General features: G+C 37.4%; 1 gene segment (V, D, J or C); it reads left to right on the forward strand.

Annotated features, from left to right (window-relative positions):
* Positions 1-3,495: 3,495 nt before the first annotated feature.
* On the forward strand, positions 3,496-5,504 carry LOC134626670 (Ig heavy chain V region 6.96-like). The segment is given in 2 exon segments: positions 3,496-3,562; positions 5,188-5,504. Coding segments are annotated over 2 exon segments (384 nt in total).
* The last annotated feature ends 13,905 nt before the right edge of the window (positions 5,505-19,409 follow it).

The following is a 19,409-nucleotide window of genomic DNA, read 5'->3' on the forward strand; positions in this document are numbered from 1 at the left end:
TTTAAATAAACTATGAACCAAAAATAAACCAGCAGTCTGAGCATGAAGTCAGGAGAATCCCACACACTGACATGTACAACCTCTGGATTCACATTTAGTAGCTACTATATGGGCTGGGTCAGACAAGCTGCTGGAAAAGGGCTGGAGTGGGTTTCCACTATTGATAGTGGCAGTGGTAGCAGTAAATTCTACTCTCAGTCACTTCAAGACCGGTTCACCATCTCCAGAGACAACAACAGGCAGCAGCTGTATCTGCAGATGAACAGTCTGAAGACTGAAGATTCTGCTGTTTATTATTGTGCTCGACACTCACATTGACTAAAGGTGGTACAGCAGCTTTACAAAAACCTTCACAATTTTCATAAATTATGGCAATCTTTACTTTGTCATTATGGACTTGTTCAAGGTGTTAGCTTTTGAGAGCTACAAACTATTCAATGAGGAATAAATCTGATATTTAAAAAAAAGATAAAAAGATTTCTGTTTCCCTGATTAAACTCAATTTGTCTGTCTTGTTTAAATGCCCATATTCATCGACAAGCTCACGTCTAAAAACACAAGATGTTTAGACTTAAAGATAATTTCATTGATGGATCCAGATCAGGCAGATTTAAAGGATACCAGTCAGGTTTTGTTTATTGATGGCAAAATTTACCAAATAAAGCTCACAGTCAGTGACTAGGACAATGTCATATTTACTGTGTGAAGAAATATTTATTGGAGCAATAACAGAAGGCTGTTGTGCCTGACCATTGTTGTGGGTTGTTGTGCTCATCCCTGACCCCGAGTCTCTGCACCAAGTGGAAGATTAACTATTCTCTATTCTCTGGGTCTTTTTCATGAGTGAGGGTAGCGGGAGATCGACAGACGAATTGGTGCTGTGGCTGTAGTGATGCAGACACTGCACTAGTGCATCATGGTGAAGAGGGAGCTGAATGTAAAAGAAAAGCTCTCGATTTACTGGTCTTGACATGATCACCTATGGGGTTGGGAAGCTTTTCATGACTGAAAAGACCGAGGACGCGAATATAAGTGGCAGAAATTAGCTTTCTGCTGAGAGTGGCTGGGACTCAGGGTAGATCTGCTACTCCTCCACACTGAAAGGAGCCAGTTGAGGTGGTTCAGGCATTTGGCAAGGATGCCTCCTAGGTGCCTCCTAGGTGAAGTGTTCCAGGCATGTCCCATGGGAGGAGGCCCCAGGGCAGACCCAGGACATGCTGGAGAGATTATATCTGGCCTGGGAATGCTGGGAAAGCTACAGTTGTAGCCACAGCTGCCCTGGGGCAGACTGACAGAAGCGAGGCTGCCATATCGCACCATCGGCCCCTCTGGCCATCACCAGTAGACGGTAGGTGAAGTGTCATGCCCAAGGACACAACGACCAAGACAGACAGAGCTGGGGATCGAACTGGCAACCTTCCGGTTACACGATGAGCTTCCCAACCACCCGAACAACAGTCACCCTTAAAGCAATTTAATTCAGATTTCTAAAAGCTGATCCTCATAATGTGGAGAGTTTAAAAATATGCCTGATGATTTTGAAATGCGTAGAAAAAAATGTTTTTTTGTTTTAATTTTTCAATTTTAAACTCAGAGACTCATTCTTTTCACTCTCAATTCAATGTAACATTCATTTAAAGATTCACCATGGTCATCTACAAAAATCACAGTTTAATTTAGTGTGAGCTGATCCTCTTGATATGTTTTGATGGTCTCTGACAGAATCTGAATTGATGGTAACAAAAAAAAAAAAAAAAGGTCTGGAAAATAACACAAAATGAACCTGTATATGCTCTTACTCTAAGTCTATCATCTCTAGAGATGACTCTGACAGGAGTTTGCCTGCTGGAGTAAAATCTATTTTTTGTAATATTCAGCTTGATAATTGAAACAGAGGTTAAGTGGCCTTTGGTAGAAACTTCAATATTCTTCAGTGAATATTTAAAAGAATTTACATAAAATGTTTGCATATGATAGAAAAAATAATCTTTCAAGAAACTGGAAATTTCAAGAAACTGAGTAAAAAAAACTCAGCCAATCAAAATTTGCATAAATTACTTGCAGTTCAGTGTCATTGACAGAATTTTGGAAACAGACCACTAAAAGAAAACAGACTTGAGATGAAGACTGAGTCTTTGCCATTTACTATAATTAGGCCAAAACGGAGAGAAAAAGATGCGTTTTCAAACGAAACTGTATTAGTGTGGACATGGCCTAAAGATGAAAAGCACAGCACTTGTTAAAATACAGTCAGAACAAAGAACATTCCACAGCTCATCCCTGAACCACTCAGAGAGAGAGAGTTTACAACCTTTATGTCTGTGAAGGTTCTCAGTCATTCAGGTAGACGTAGTCTAGGGAGCTTGGAAAGAAAAGCATCTGGACTTCTTTAAGTTTCCTTGAAAATTGGTGGAGAGTCCCAGATTCTAAGCCCTATGGGAGTGTCCCCAAGAGGGTCATGGGCCCCCTATTGATCCTCTACCTAATCACACAAGCCAAGGTGTGAAAACAGGTGTGGGTTAGAATCAGCCAAGGTTTCGGGTGAACCCATTGTGAAACCTTGCCCTACCCTATCATGTGTGAGTGGGTGTTAAGGCGTCTGGGAAGGACTCTCAAAACTGGATTATATAGATGGCAGACAGTTGGTGCCGTAAACCACCAACTTTCTGCCATCAAAGATGGTCGTTCACAGTGGACATACATCACTTCTTTCACTCCTCTTTCAAACCATCTGTCTTCTATGTCCAAAAATGAGAACAGAGAAGACAGATGATAATCACATGATGGGGTGATTATCAAAAATTCCAAAGCAGGTGTATTCTGTATTCTGTATTCTGCTGTTTATCACTGTGCCTGTGACCCAAAGTGACACAAGAGGAAAAAACTCTTTACAAATTTGATTCAGAGAAATTAATTGCCATTGAACATCAGCAACACTATGAAAGAAACAATACATGTGCAAGGATCTGCAACACATTTAACAGAATTCATTAAGCTCAGACGAATTGGAATTATTTTTCATACATAATTTGCTCTTTGTTCCACCAAAGTATGCACTAGAAATTGTGCAGATACAGTTAAGTCCTAAAGTATTTGGATTAACTTTTGGATCAGACAGGCTGCTGGAATGGACGGTTAAAGTTGTTGTTGTAGGCAACAAAATTTTATCACAGTTTTTATACAATTTGCTATTAGTATTTATTTATAATATTTTTTTTACATGTTTCTGTGACACATTGAAGATTCAACACTCTCATTTTTTGGTTAAACAAAGGTATTGGGGGAAAAAAAAGATGCACTGTACAGGTGGCGAAATGAATAAAACCAGCACCTGTTTATTTATAAGTTTAGTATCAATAAGCAGAAATGCAAAAGTGTATTCCTCTTTGAGGAGGAGGAGCTGATGCAAACTGATCTACCATATTTGAATATTTTTGTAGACTATAACACAGAGACTATATGACTGACATACACCACTATAGGTTTGTCATAGAAATGGCTTTTATCATGGATCGACATGAGTTCATGGCTGTTGTTCTCATCCTGTCAATTAACTGGGCTGGTAAGGATATGACAGTGCTTTTAGAAATATTTTAATACAAAGAAAAATGACATGTTTTAAATACAGAAGGTAATAATGTGATTGTCTGTAGGTACTGAGGGTCAAACACTGACTGAATCTGGACCAGTAGTCAAAAGGCCAGGAGACTCCCACAGACTGACCTGTACATACTCAGGGTTCAGTGGTGATATTTATGCAGTTTGGGTCAGACAGGCTGCTGGAAAAGGACTGGAGTGGCTTGTTAGAATCAGTGATGATAGCTACTATATCCGCTACTCTCAGTCAGTCAGAGGCCGGTTTACTATCTCCAGAGACAACAGCAGAAAGCAGGTGTATCTGCAGATGAACAGCTTGACGACTGAGGATTCAGCTGTTTATTATTGTGCTCGAGAGCCACAGTGACACAAGAGGAAGAAACTCTGTACAAAAACTCAGCCCAAGTTAAAATGTGAAATTCACATTCACAGAAAGGAGCTGTAATTTAACATGATCAGTAAATTCATAAAAACAAAAAAATGTGTATGAATGATGGACACACTTATTCTCTCCTTGTTGCTCTCTTTATGCCATGCGAGCGATTTTGTAGCTGTTTATAGTGATGCCAGTGGAAGTGTGAGGACATATAGAGGTCACCAAAGGTAACAGACCCAGTATGATCTATCACACTCATGGCCAGAGGAGCCTGTATTTTCCAAACTGTGAACCCTGCATATCTCTCTCTTTGACATCACATTTTAACACAATGGGAGCTCCTTCAGTGTCTTTTTTCAACATTGCATGTAGTCCAATAAAAATGTGCATCTTAACCCAAACCAAGATCTATTCCAAACATAACCATCATCACCTGTCAGAGAGTGGCTGCCAAAAACTCACCAGCAGGAATCAGTACAGTCAGTTCAGCCCTTTTTATTGTTACAGTGAATTTTGCCTCACAGTACCTTTGTTGGTTGGTAGAACATAAAAACATAAAATCAGAAACAGGTTTCATTTATCAGGAACCATAACTGCTCAGTGAACACAAAATAACAAATATTCAACATAGAAAGAAGTGTTTAAAGCTGTGATTTAAGCTCCACCTTCTCTTTCTAATCAGCTGAGTGACTTTGATAATGTATATAAGTATGGATTAGAAAGAGTGCACAAAAGACTTTCATAAATACACATTGAACATGAAACACAGCCACCAACACGTTTCATAACAGGGGCTGATCCATGAATTTAAATGTCTTAACTCTCTAATTATAAAGTAAATAAATAAATAAATGATTAAAATAATATGTTTGTTCATTGTTTTACATGCCTGTGTTTAATCTATTTCAATAAACACATAATATAATGAATCAATAACTTTTCACACACACACATACCCATCCTGCACATAGTTTTTTCTCTTAATCTCATGGGAGAATTCAATGTAAAACTTGTGGTCTTGACTCTATTTTTTAAACTTCTGGGGGGAGTTTGCACACAGAGTAACATGATGGACAGCAGGACAGGAATACTGCTTTTAACTGTATTTTGGGCAGGTAAAGAGTCTAAATTGTCTTGTTTTAATATAGTTTATCTTTAACCTTTTTCAGCATTTCTGATATATTTCACAAAATCTGTTTTTGTGTCCTTGACAGGTGTTGATGGTCAGACTCTGACAGAATCTGAACCAGCCATTAAAAAGCCTGGAGAATCCCACACACTGACATGTACAGTATCTGGATTCACATTCAGTGACTACTGGATGGGCTGGGTCAGACAGGCTCCTGGAAAAGGACTGGAGTGGGTTGCTTATATCAGTAGTGGCAGTGGTAGCACCAAATTCTACTCTCAGTCAGTCCAGGGCCGGTTCACCATCTCCAGAGACAACAGCAGACAGCAGCTGTATCTGCAGATGAACAGTCTGAAGACTGAAGATTCTGCTGTTTATTATTGTGATCGAGACTCACAGTGATGCAAAAGGGAGAAATGCTGTACAAAAACCCAGCACATTAAACTTAGTCAAAATTAGATTATCAGTGACACAAATAAAATTTAACTGATGACACTGTAAACGTTGTTATGGCAATTACACCAACCATGTATTTTTTCACAGGTGCAGAGTTTGAACAGGTTAGGCAGCCAGCCTCTGAGCACTCGATATCAAACATGTTTTCTATGATGATTAGTAAGAGAAAAAATATTCTCGGATGGTAAATCATTAATTCTACTCGAGTAATTCTCTCATTACTTGCAAATGCAATTTTTGTTTCCACATGTTTCTCGATATATGATAATGCATGCAATACCATAACTGATCTTCTAGCAGTGAAAGTGCCAGAGGCACCTTGTATAACATGCTGATATATTAGCACAGGGCTACTGTTTCATGTTATAATCACATTTATTTTTAAAATCTTACGAAACGCTGTAACAGAAATGAGCACTCTTTTCTGTGACAAATCTTCAGTCTGTCGAGTGGAGTGCTGAGTGGTCCTGTGTATTGTGCGGAGAGCAGGAGGGCACATATTCAGCCTCAGAGTGGTGAACATAGTCATGTTTCTGCTGACACTCTCTATACTACAAAAAAAACCTGTGGTAATAACATAATTTTAAAGACCTCAGACTATTAATATGTCACATGATAAATATGGTGATCTGTACTGGAGGTCAAATTCCAAATCAATCTGAATGTAATACCTGAAGATGGTCTATGTTTTGTTTTGTAAGTCACAATAACAGAAACCATCAGAGCTGAATTATACAAAAAAGCATCAGCAACTAACCACCATACATGCCAAGAGAAACATGTACCACGTTTTTATATTAAATATCGCACATTCTGTCGAAAGTTTTGTCATGTTTGAAATTTTCTGTCACATCAATCACAGCTATAAATAGACTACTGTATTATTATGCCGTTATTTTTGTGCCAGTATTCTGAGCACACGTAAAAAGATTTTGAGCGCATATAAAACAATTTTGCATTTTGAGGAGAAAATTATTTTGAGAGAAGAAAAGCTTAATTTGAGTGAACAAAATTCATTGCTGCATTCCAAAAATGTATTTCAGTGTTTGTTATTATCCATATACACACACACTAACAGCCCCTCTCACTCAGTTTATGCATTTGCTCTTTCTCAGATATCTGTGGACCTGCTCACAGTGTGTTGCTCCCGCTCTCAACATCTCTGCTCCCTGCGTGCTCAACTCTTTCTGTACACAGTTATATTTGTGCCACAAAACCAACCAATCACAGAATTGGATGCAAAAATTCAGATTGGCTGTTTTGATCTCCAATCAGCTCGCTAGCTACTGTAGCTAAACCCAGCCAAATATCCCAGAATGCATTTCATCCAAAACTCAACCGCAGCAATGGCCGAGAAAAGCAGCTAAAAGGTTTGAAATCTTAGTCTTTCTGGGTCACAAAATAAACTTTTAAGTTATTTTCAGGCGAGAATGTAGCTGTGTAAACTTCAAATATCTGCTTGATTTATCCAGACATCACATATTTGGAAAAGTGCTCTGACGTTTTTGGAGATGCCTGTTACCCACCAGCTGACCGGGTGGTCAAGGCTCACTAGAGCTGGCGAGAGCAGCTTACTCTCAGCACATCGTTTTCAAAGCGCCCATGGTCTTTCGCTGCTCAAAATTTTTTTACGTGCCCTCAAAATACTGGCACAAAAATTAATGCCATATATAAATCAAAATGAGGCAACACTGTGCAAATTAATGCATATTTAAATGCAGTTCTCCCCTCCCTGTCAGGAGGAGTCATGCAAAACTGGATGTTTCCCCCTTCTACTTATCTGACCACCAAAGAACAGTGGACACAGATCTACATGATGGAGTATTTGAAAGGACTACTAATTTTATTTATCTGCTGGGCAGGTAAAAACATTCTAACATAACACATGCTGGTCTTTTTTTCCACCAGCCTATTTAGTTATTTATGTTCTTTAAATAAAAAAATTATCTTGACAGGTGTTGATGGTCAGACTCTGACACAATCTGAACCTGTGGTTAAAAGGCCTGGAGAATCCCACACACTGACCTGTACAGCCTCTGGATTCTCATTCAGTGGCTTCTGGATGGGCTGGGTTAGACAGGCTGCTGGAAAAGGACTGGAGTGGGTTGCTACTCTTGATAGTGGCAGTGGTAGCAGCAAATACTACTCTCAATCAGTTCAAGGCCGGTTTACCATCTCCAGAGACAACAGCAAACAGCAGCTGTATCTGCAGATGAACAGTCTGAGGACTGAAGATTCTGCTGTTTATTATTGTGCTCGAGACTCACAGTGACTGAAGGTGGTTCAGCAGCTGTACAAAAACCTAAAGTACCTTCGCAATTGTAATAAAGCAGGAATATTCAACTAAAAGCTAAAGCTAATGTCCAGTGGGACATTTTGATCATAATTATTTATTGTCTAATTAGTTAGTGTGATATATAAATCAAGGGCGTCGATTTGGCGTGGACGGAGGGGACATGTCCCCACCAATAATTTGATCGCTTCTTGTAAAAAAAAAAAAAAAAAAAAAAAAAAAAAAAAAAAACTATAGAAAGAAAAAAAAGATCTGTCAGCGTCTCAGTCACCCAGCGGTGCAGAAAGAGTTAAATTACTTCTCTACTGGAGTCCGACCTCATGTGACAAATATGGCCAATGTGATTGGCTGAGCCTTTCAGGGAGCTCTGTTTAGTTTCAGCAGCGGCAAACCTGCGCTGCCAGGAGGACGGTAGCAAAGAGGAAGAACGTGCATATAAGAAAGTATTTTTCAAAGAAACCTGTAAGTCACTTAAAGCCAAGCTCACTCATAAAATGTGTCCATCATAATAACGTTACAGGCTATGCTAGGCTTTGGCCCACATCAGTCTAAAATTGTATGTAACTGTGAATAACGTGTTTTGGAAACTAACTGCACAACAGGCAGCACTATTAGTTCTCTCAGTCTCAGAATAGCATTTCTAATTTTGATTGAAACTGTCAGAGAAAACTGCAGCCTCGAGCAAGCCAGGATATTAGTTTACAGAGGCTGTTAAAATTATACGTCTAATGTTAAAATGTTGGTGACACAATAATTTCATCCTAGTGGCACTGACAATTCATAGGGTTAATTTTTGAGACAAAATATCATGAGGTAGTCATGATTTTGCAAATATTCCACCTTGTAGTGCAGTTTGCACTACAATTGTTAGGCTGCTGATGTAAATTGATTGATTAGTGTAGATTTGACAAAGAATCTGAATAGACATGTCTCACTTTTTATATGGCACGAATCAATGTGTTATTTTATCAATATGTCCTAGTGCAGTCAGAGGGGAAAAGCCAGGGCCAAAGGTGAGGCACATCAAGCACAGAATAATAATTTTGTGGTCATCTTACATGAGTTTTCAAAAACCACCCGTTCATTTAGTGTTCCCTTAGTGCTAATGTATAAGAGAAGTTGGTGTACTATAACTGAAGTAATCGTGTTAAGATAAGATTACCTTTCGTTTTGTCACAGCAGAAAGTGGACAGTGCAAAGTTATATAGCAAAAGTTAGAATACAATAAGAATAATATACTGTACACAACTGTACAGAATAGAATAAAATAGTAGAATAAAATAGAATAAAATATGCATTAGGATAAAAATAGAATACAAATGTTATATACAACTGAGTAAAAATACAACTTACAACGTCTTATTGCACATGTGTGTGTTTGATCAGCTGCAAAAGTCTTTGTTGTAGAGTTTGACAGCAGTGTGGAGAAAAGACCTGCGAAATCACTCCATCCCACATTTAAGTCCTTAAAGTCATATTATTTTATTGTCTTGACTGTATTTGAAGCTATTTTTATTTTTGTATGATACCTGATTTGTATGGAATATGGCTGAAGTAAACTAAAGCCTAAAATACTTAGTCAGTCATTTGTTTAATAGTAATTTAACATTATATAATTCACATATAAAACTATGAATTGTAATTTTAAATGGTTTAATAGCATGTAGAATAGCATATGTAGGCAAGTATATTTCTTCTTTTTTATCAAGAAGAAAAGACGAAAAGGAAAAAAAAAAGAAACAGGGCGGGGTTCGGTGGTTGAAACACCCGTCCCCACCAATGCCAAAACCAAATCGCCCTTGATATAAATAAAACACCTGAGTGTCAAATGAAATTAAATGAGTACAATTGAAAAAAACCCCACTTCTGACAAGAAATTTGACAAATAATTCAAAACCTCAAGCACCATAGAACTGAACATATATGTATGACTGCTGAAAATTCCCACCATTGAAAGGTGAAAATTGTGCATGTTCAAATGAAGTGCTTAACTTTAGGGAAGCTTCATCCACTGAAGAAGCTTCATTAATGAGAGGTGAAACAGCTTAAAGAAACTTAAAGAAGTCCAGATGCTTTTCTTTCCAAGCTTTTTAGACTACGAAGACCTGGATGACTGAGAACCTTCACAGACATGTTACATATTGATATTTCTTAACCAGGAAACAGTGTACATGTGACTTTCATAAAACAGGGTGCAGTTTTCCCCCTTCTTCCTGTGAGAGTCATGCAAAACTTGTTTTAGCTGTTTTCTCTTCTTTTTTAATTGCTCCTTTTTCTAGGGTGGAATGACCGTACACTACACATCGGAATTATGTAAATAAATTTGAAATTATTTTGGATCTTGAAACGCATACAGGAATGAACGCCATGTAAAAACTCCATACAAATTTCAATAAAAAATTCTACCATCAAGGAGAAGAAACGTTTTCTCACTGATTAAATTCATTGGTTAAACTAAACCTCACAGAGAGCTTTAATTTAATAATAACGATGGCATCGGATTACTGCCTTTAAATACCTAATTTAATAATGTATTTATATATTTACTGGTTATTGTATTTTATCATGAGCTTCACAGCAAATGATGTTCAATTATATATTTACATAACACAATAAAGTCGTATTAGGTTTTGCTTCCTGTGAGGAGGAGTTAAGACTAAACCCAAATGTCTTTCACCTATATATATATATATATCTGAGTATAGAAAGTTTGACAGGGAGCAGCTGGCACACAGTTTACCAGTATGGGCTACAAGACAGGACTACTGATTTTGACGATCTGCTTTGCAGGTGAAATAGATTCTATTATCATGCTGATTTTAGATCTGAATTCAGCACATTTAATCAGGCTTTTTAAAATTCTCTTTACAGGTGTTGATGGTCAAACCCTGACTGAATCTGAACCAGCAGTTAAAAGGCCTGGAGACTCCCACAGACTGACCTGTACGACCTCTGGATTCACATTCAGCAGCTACCGTATGAACTGGGTCAGACAGGCTCCGGGAAAAGGACTGGAGTGGATCGCTTTTATAGACACAGGCAGTACTTCTAGGTATTACTCCCAGTCAGTCCAGGGTAGATTCACCATCTCCAGAGATGACTCCAGCAGTAAACTCTATCTACAGATGAACAATCTGAAGACTGAGGACACAGCAGTTTATTACTGTGCCCGAGACAACACAGTGAGAGAATATAATAGGAGAGTCATACAAAAACTTCCTCTTTTACAGCAACGGGGAACAGAAGAGAAAAGATTACTGAAGCTTTGGAAATAATGTTGTTTATTATGAAATTATCTTTGTACTTGTGTATTCTGTGGTATATCTATAAATATATACATATTGCAAATATTATAATATCTCAAAATGATTAATTGATTTAATTTTTAAGAAATCGGTATAATTCATTGCCTATCGTCAAGAGATCATTCTTTATTAAAGTAAGAAGATCAATCAGTACATTTTGTTTTTTAAAGACTTTTAACTCTTTAATGCTATGAGTGCTGACTCAGCGATAAAAAATTTTTCACTGACATCATGCCAACACATCAGTTTGAACATGAACCACGTTTCCTGTACCTCATCAGACAGCCTGCAGGGAAAGGACTGGAGTTTAATCAAAGTGCATGTTTTGTATCCATGACATACTACAAATAATAATTAAAGAACAAGTTCAATATGGACTTATAGTCTTCCAGCAACACAGTGACTCTAAATGGACAGAATATACACCTGAGCATGCTGCTGTGTATTATTGTGCCAGACACTGATAGTAACACAAATCATCAGCAGGTCTGAACAAAACCCCTCAAAGTGTGAACACTTGTAACATGAAACCACCAGAGGAGGCGCCCGAAGACCACTAATGGTTTCAGGACCAGACCAAGTCTCTTTAATTACTGTATAAAACATTCTTGATGTGGAATCATATAAAACAGATAAATGATTATATTCATAATAGAAGACATACATGTGTTTTTAATTTGTTCATTTATTGACAGTCTGTGAGCTGTTAGTGTCCAAGGATTTTTTTGTTTTTATATTAATGTATATTAATTTGGCATATTGAAGAAAATATCTGCGACTGAAATATATGAGCATTTTGTACAAAATGATTTGAAAATACTGGCAAGTTTAGTTTGCCTTTAATCACCCTAACAAGATTAATAGAACATGCACAAATTTTTTTATTTATTTTTTTTTTATTTAATCTTTTTGTATGCATCAAAGTCTTTTATTCAAACTTTTAAATCTACAGTAATTTATATTTTACTAAATAGATTTAAATAGACACAACAAGCTTATGTGACTAAGCAGCCAGCCCAGCATCTGACCATCACCTGTCAGGTCTCTTATTCTCTAAGTGGCTACTTCACAGCTTGGATCAGACAGCCTGCAGGGAAAAGACTTGAGTGGATTGGTAGCAAATTTATTGGAGCTTCATACTACAAAGATTCACTGAAGAGCAAGTTTAGTATATACTTAGACTCTTCCAGCAACACAGAATATGTCTAAATGGACAGAATATGCAGCCTGAAGACACTGCTGTGTATTACTGTGCCAGAGACCCACAGTAACACAAACCATCAGCAGACCTGAACAAAAACCCCACAATGCCTGAGCAGTTGGTTTGAGAGACAGTTTACAAAAACATGTTTCTTTAATTGAACTATTTACATCATCCATCCATCCCGACTTTTCTTCCCTCCCAAAGATGACGGTAAAATGTATAAAATGAGAAAAAAGGAAAGGATGAAACTTGTGTAAATATGTAACTGTTTCTGAGTGCTACAGATTTTTAGAGCAGTAATTTTTTTAAAATGTTGACTAGAAATTGAAGTGTTAATGTTACAGTAATAAATACTGTATATAAATGATAGTATTAATACATTTTAATAAATACTCAGTTTATCAGCACATACAGCTGTTCACACTGTGATTCTGTGACTCTGCAGCCAGGTCAACTTTGTCAATCACTTGTCAGGTTTCTTACTCTCTTAGCAGTTATTGGACAGCTTGTGTCAGAAAGCCTGCAGGGAAAGTATTAGCATTGGTTGAAATAAGATAAACCCAAGATTCAAACTACAGTAAGAGTCACTAAAGAATAAATTAATGTTAACTTGGAGACTTCCAGCAACAGAGGGCAATAGGCCATGAGAGCCATACACACAGATCTGTGCATCATAGTTGGTTTGTTTCTTTGTTAAAAACATCAAATTATGAATCAGACAGCCTGTTGGCTGATTGGCTGAAATTGATTGGCTCAAACTGAAAGAAACTGAAATGCTTTCCTGCTTCACAGCGAGGGCAAATCATAATGAGAATCCATGTAATCCACACTGTTTGTCACATACACTGGATTTTGTGAAAATTTGTCACAAAACGTGTCCCAGTTTTTTTATGGGACAGCAGTGACAGGTTTGCAGAGAACTTCTTGTATTCTCACCACGTCTGCCCAGTTTTCTGCAGAGACTGGCGCCGTCTGGTTTTTGAAGGTTCTAAAGGGGAATATACAAGCAATTTAACAGTGAAATAACATGGGAGTGATCATATATGGTGTGCAAAAAACCCCAAAGTCATTTAGAAATCAGAGTGTGCCTTGAAACAGGCAGAGTTGAAATAGCATGGCAAAATGGTGGAGTGGTTTGGACTGTTGCCTTGCAATGTGTATCCACTAATGATGATATAACATCCCTAAACAATTACGTTTTGTTGAAACACAAAGTTAACAATCATCATCCAATAGTCAACCCTTTAAGAGGAGGAGTCTATGCAAAACTGATATCTTTAGTCGGTTTATATATTCTGCAGTCAGGATCTAAAAAAACTCTGACAGAAAGCAAACTTAGACAATTTTAACAATGACCACCTTTGTTTGTTTATTTTCTTCATTCTGTTTTTTACATTGACTGGTAAGTATTTCAAATTATTTTTTAAAAAAAGTGACTTAAAAAGTGACTGCATTAACGGACTGTTAACATTTGCATACTGAAGGTCAAACAGTGACTGAGTCTGAACCAGTGATTAAAAGGGCTGGGGACTCCCACAGACTGACCTGTACATACTCAGATTTCAATGTTCATGAAGACAATGTTTGGATCAGACAGGCTCCTGGAAATGGACTGGAGTGGATTGCTTACATCAGTGGTGGTGGCAGCTATATCCACTATTATCAGTCAGTCAAAGGCCTGTTTATCATCTCCAGAGACAACAGCAGACAGCAGGTGTATCTGCAGATGAACAGTTTGAATAATGAAGACTCTGCTGTGTATTATTGTGCTCGACACTCACAGTGACACAGGAGGGAAAAAACACTGTACAAAAACCCCTAACACCCATGTCAAGTGGAGTCATTGCTTATAGCCTCTTCCTATTCATGACTCCTAGCATACTTCCCAACAGTCTATTATGAAGCCTTGATATCACGCTGTCAGTTGCATCAGAACAGAAGCTTCCATGAGAAAATGAAATGCAGCATTGCATTAAAAAATATTATTTACAGAAATTAAGAAAAGCAAATATCCTGGGGCCCACCTTTGTAAAGAGGGAGCAAGGAAGAAGAAAAAGATTCAATTTGTCCTCAGGTATTTGCAACACTGTGACTTTGAGTTACGTTTAGTGACCAAATGTTCATCAAGCTGTGAGCTGTAACAGGTAGGACCCTTAGACTGAAATATATTCCTAATGTTTAATTAAGAGTATTTTGTATTAATTCTTATTAAGTAAAATAGAACAAAGGTCAAATTTGAGTGCATTTGAGTCAATTCATACATAAGCGCATTAATCGTACTTCATATACTTAAGTTGTATTAACTGCATGAAGTACATTTTATTTTACCTTTTTTATTTTTTTGCATATCATCACACATAGTTTCAGTTTCTCAGCAGTTTTGTTTTTTTATCGCCACATCTTTGACTTTGCACAGCTGCAAAAACTGAAAACATTGAGTGTCTTTTTAGTCTCACTGAGAAAAAGGGAACCTAGCAGTTGCTTGCATTAGGTGTACAAAGGTCTTTAAGTGTTATAAACAAGAACATACTGAAGTTTCAAATACACTGTGTTTATGTTCACTTTTGTGTTTATTTTGTTTTAAAGGTGATCATAATTCTAGGAAACAAGCACTTCCAGTAAACACACATCATAATGAAAGGAGGATCAGCAATTTAAACATATGGTAAACACACTGGAGAACTTTAGAAAGTATCCTACAGCTATTTTCACAGTTTTTTACTAATTAACGGCAACTCTTCCCGTCAAGTAGTGGATAACAGAAGATGTTTTTGGGATACTTTAGGTGCTCCTTTATTTCCCAAGTTGTCACCACAGTGGATGATGGGGGAGGAGTCCATGTAAATCTGACATCTTTAAAATCATTACTGTATATGTTGGAGAGCAAAGGCGAGGGACTCAATCTGATAGACAAACTGTAAAGTGGAACTTAACTGACCTTTACAATGATCACATCTGTTTATTTAATTTTTTCTCTCTTTGTGTTTTCTACCTTGTCTGGTAAGGATATAAAAATCTGTTGGATAAGAAGACATATGTATACAAATGATTGTGCTAATGAGCTGTTAATATTTCTGCAGGTACTGAGGGTCAAACACTGACTGAGTCTGAACCAGTGGTTAAAAGGCCTGGAGACTCCCACAGACTGACCTGTACATACTCAGGGTTCAAATATAATATTGATGGTGTTTGGGTCAGACAGGCTGCTGGAAAAGGACTGGAATGGATCGCTTATATCAGCAGGAGCAGTGCCATCTTCTACTCTTAGTCATTCAGAGGCCGCTTTACCATCTCCAGAGACAACAGCAGAAAGCAGGTGTATCTGCAGATGAACAGCTTGACAGCTGAGGACTCTGCTGTTTATTATTGTGCAGAACAGCCACAGTGACACGAGAGGGAGAAACACTGTACAATAACTTAACATGCCAGGTGTACTTTTGCATCTTTTCTGTGATTTCACATGTTCACTTTTTTATTCAACTGCAAATTTTCTAATCAAAAATATTGCGATTCATGACTGTCAACACTACACTGAGTATTAAAACAATTAGGTAATAAAAAAGAAACTAAAAAAGCTTAGCAGTTACTTTTCATATCAGTCTTCAGAAAGCTTCTTATTGATTTCAAATATAAAAATAGAAAAAGTGCTCCCGTATGAAGGTGTAGTGGTCAGCACTGTTGCCTCATAGCAAGAAAGTCCTAGTTTCAAATCCATCATCTGGCTTGCACGTTCTCTCCGTATCCACACTGGTACTTCAGCTTCCCCCCGCAGGACTCACTTAGAGTCACCTTTGACATCAGCCATGTTCTCTGTATGATCCATCTGCTGGCAGTTGGACTCTGTGAGGAGCTGCATATGAATAAGAAATACAGAAAAACTGCTAAATATTGAGATGAATGACGGATAACCTACAGTGATGCAAACCACACACCAACCTGCACAAATACCCAGCAATCATAAAAATGAATCATGGCTCTTCATTCTTAAATTCTCCTTAACATGATGATATTATTACTATTATTATGTTATTACTTTTTTCCAATCTCTGAATGTTTTTGTTGTTGATATATATGTAGTCTTAGTGTGAGTCAAACATACTGTTGCTCTGAATCGTACCATCAGATGGCACTGGCCCTTTCAGGATGCCCCTCTGGGCACTGATAGCTGTATGAAATCCTGCTTTCCCTTGGGGCAGTGCAGTTAAAATTTGTGTCTTAAACGTAAAAATATTCCTTTATGTATAAAGGCAGTCTCCTGCATTTTCAGCACTCCACCTGGATGTTTTTACCCTTCTTATTGTTTATAAGGGAACCATACTTTATGATGGGGGAATAATATTGACATCAAGAATCTCATGGACATCATAAACATTCAGAGTATTTCAGAACTCAAAAAGCCTGCTTATAATATGTCCCTTTAAATAAACTCACACTGGCAATATTCTGCAAAGGCAAAGCAATATTAAACCCAAACAGTAAAAAGTGCAATTTTTGCAGATCTGCAACCTCTGAAAGAAGTAACATATTTCCTGTGAAATGCAGGAAATAATGTCTTTCTGCAAAGCGTTCACCATGTTTGTATAAGGCTGGAAGACATCATAACAATAATGTGCTGGAAAAAAATAAGTACAGGATGTACCTATTCATATTTCTGTTCCTATATTTATGAATCTTATTGTCCTGAAATTAATCAAGTGACTTTAATTAGTTAAATTGTGTAATTAAGATGCACTTATAATACATTTCTGAATCTGACAAATGACTGAATTAGTCAGTTTTGTCAAGAAAATAGCAGACATATTTTTAGAAATCACGGGTGCACAGATGTGTTATAAGAAAAAAAAAAGACAAGAGATTAAACTTTTCTTTGGATTTGAAAATGTGAATGAGTAATACGGTACAACAAATGCTAAGCAAAGGTGAGTCCTGGCAAGTTTATATCACACTATTATATTATGGCAGACTTTTCTGTTGGCTCTGACTGTACCAACACTGGTGCCTCTTTGATTCTATGCAAACTCGGTGTCCTTCCTTGCTACTCAGCCATAAAAACTCCTCACATCTTTGGGGTGGCGATACCAGAACATCACCCTCAACATAAACCATGTTCTCTGTAGCTTTGCTGCTGCTGTTGGCAGCTGGATCTTGTGAGTCCCTTTTTTATTTGTCAAACTCAATAGTTTATCATTAACGGCTTTACCTAATCATCTGTTAAAAATAATATTTTCTATTTACAGGTGTAAAGTGTGAGCAGTTGACACAGCCAGCCTCTGCGACAGTGCAGCCAGGCCAGCGTCTGACCATCACCTGTCAGGTCTCTTATTCTATGAGCACCTACTGGACAGGCTGGATCAGGCAGCCTGCAGGGAAAGGACTGGAGTGGATTGGGGTGAAAAGTACTGGGAGCTCTTACTATAAAGATTCACTAAAGAACAAGTTCAGTATTGACTTAGACACTTCAAGCAAGACAGTGACTTTAAATGGACAGAATATGCAGCCTGAAGACACTGCTGTGTATTACTGTGCGAGAGATGCACATTAACACAAACCACCAGCAGACCTGAACAAAAACCCCTCTGAGCCTGATCACTTACAGTATATGAAGCTGCCAGAGGAGGAGCTCAAGGATCACAAATGATTGCTCAACATGGTTGAAGGAAAAAGGAAAATCTAAAAATCATATGGTCCATATGTTCTTATCAACAAATCAAACTTTGTTCCTTTTATTCCAGATGGATTTAGCTTTCATATATCATGTTTGAAAGTACTATGAAGTCAGGTTTTAGATCTTTGGACAGCAGATAAACTCCTCTAAATTAAACCAGCAACTTAAAACTTCTTTTGTTATTATCTCTAGTGACATTTCACTTTTGAAGGTGCATATTTGAGAAATATTTAATTTCAAACATTTGTATCACTTAGAATAGAGGTAACACGTCCCTTTAGAGTTAAATGATAAGAGACTGCTGAGCGTGTCCTGTATTGTTGATTTTGAGAGTTTTACTGGCAATACCTGCCTACTAAAAGATTTTCTATGTATAACCATGAATTAACAGTTTTTTGTGTTTTTTAAGGGGGAGTTGATGCAAAACTGATACCTGTGATGTATTTATATATGGTGGATTGCACAGACCTCTAATGTCATGGTCTGTTGTGTGGCAAGGTGATAGTGGACCCAGATCAGGACTCAGCAGACAGACTTGAACTCTAACACAGCTTTATTTGCTGGTTACAGGCAGACTGCACTAATGAGCTGTTACCATGTCTTTAGGTATTGATGGTCAAACATTAACTCAGTCTGGGCCAGTGATTAATCAACAAATCGGTCTTAAGTTGACCACAAAAGACCTAAAACTTATCACTGATTTCAGCAGGAGGAAGTCCGACCTTCAGCCCATCTTCATCATTGGGAAGTGTGTGGAGAGGCTGACCAGCTTCAAATTCCTGGTTTCTGAGGATCCTCACGAGGATCAACCTGAAGTTGAAGCTGCTGACCATCTTCTACCACTTTTCGACTGAGAGTGTGCTGACATATTGCATCTCTATGTTGTTCTCAACCTCCACTATGGCACACAATAAGCCACTAAGAAGGGTCATTAACCCGTTTGTGCCCAGATTTTTTTCAGAGTTGTAAGGCATATCATTTTATCAGTTGAGTCCCTCTGAATCATGTTATGTATTTATTTTTTCCATTTTGTACTTTTTTTTGAAGAAAATAGCATTTTTATGACTGGCAACAATTGTTGCCAGTAGTCACACAGCTTGTCACTAGGTCAAATGTCACCTAATAATAATAATAGAGAAGTAATAATAATAATATAATAAGAACAAAATAATAATATAGTCATAATAAATAATAACAAAAAGGTGGAGCCTCAGGTTCCCCCTGTATAAAATTCAAAACATCAAACAATTTGAACTGATTTCTTTATTCTCAATTTTTTTATACTCAAAAACTCAACAAACATTTTTTTCTTAGAACCTCTAAAAACATATATACATATATAACATATTTCTTCCCATACATTCCATCATCTTTCATGCATGTT

This window comes from Pelmatolapia mariae, linkage group LG4 (assembly GCF_036321145.2).
Source record: "Pelmatolapia mariae isolate MD_Pm_ZW linkage group LG4, Pm_UMD_F_2, whole genome shotgun sequence".
NCBI lineage: Eukaryota > Metazoa > Chordata > Actinopteri > Cichliformes > Cichlidae > Pelmatolapia > Pelmatolapia mariae.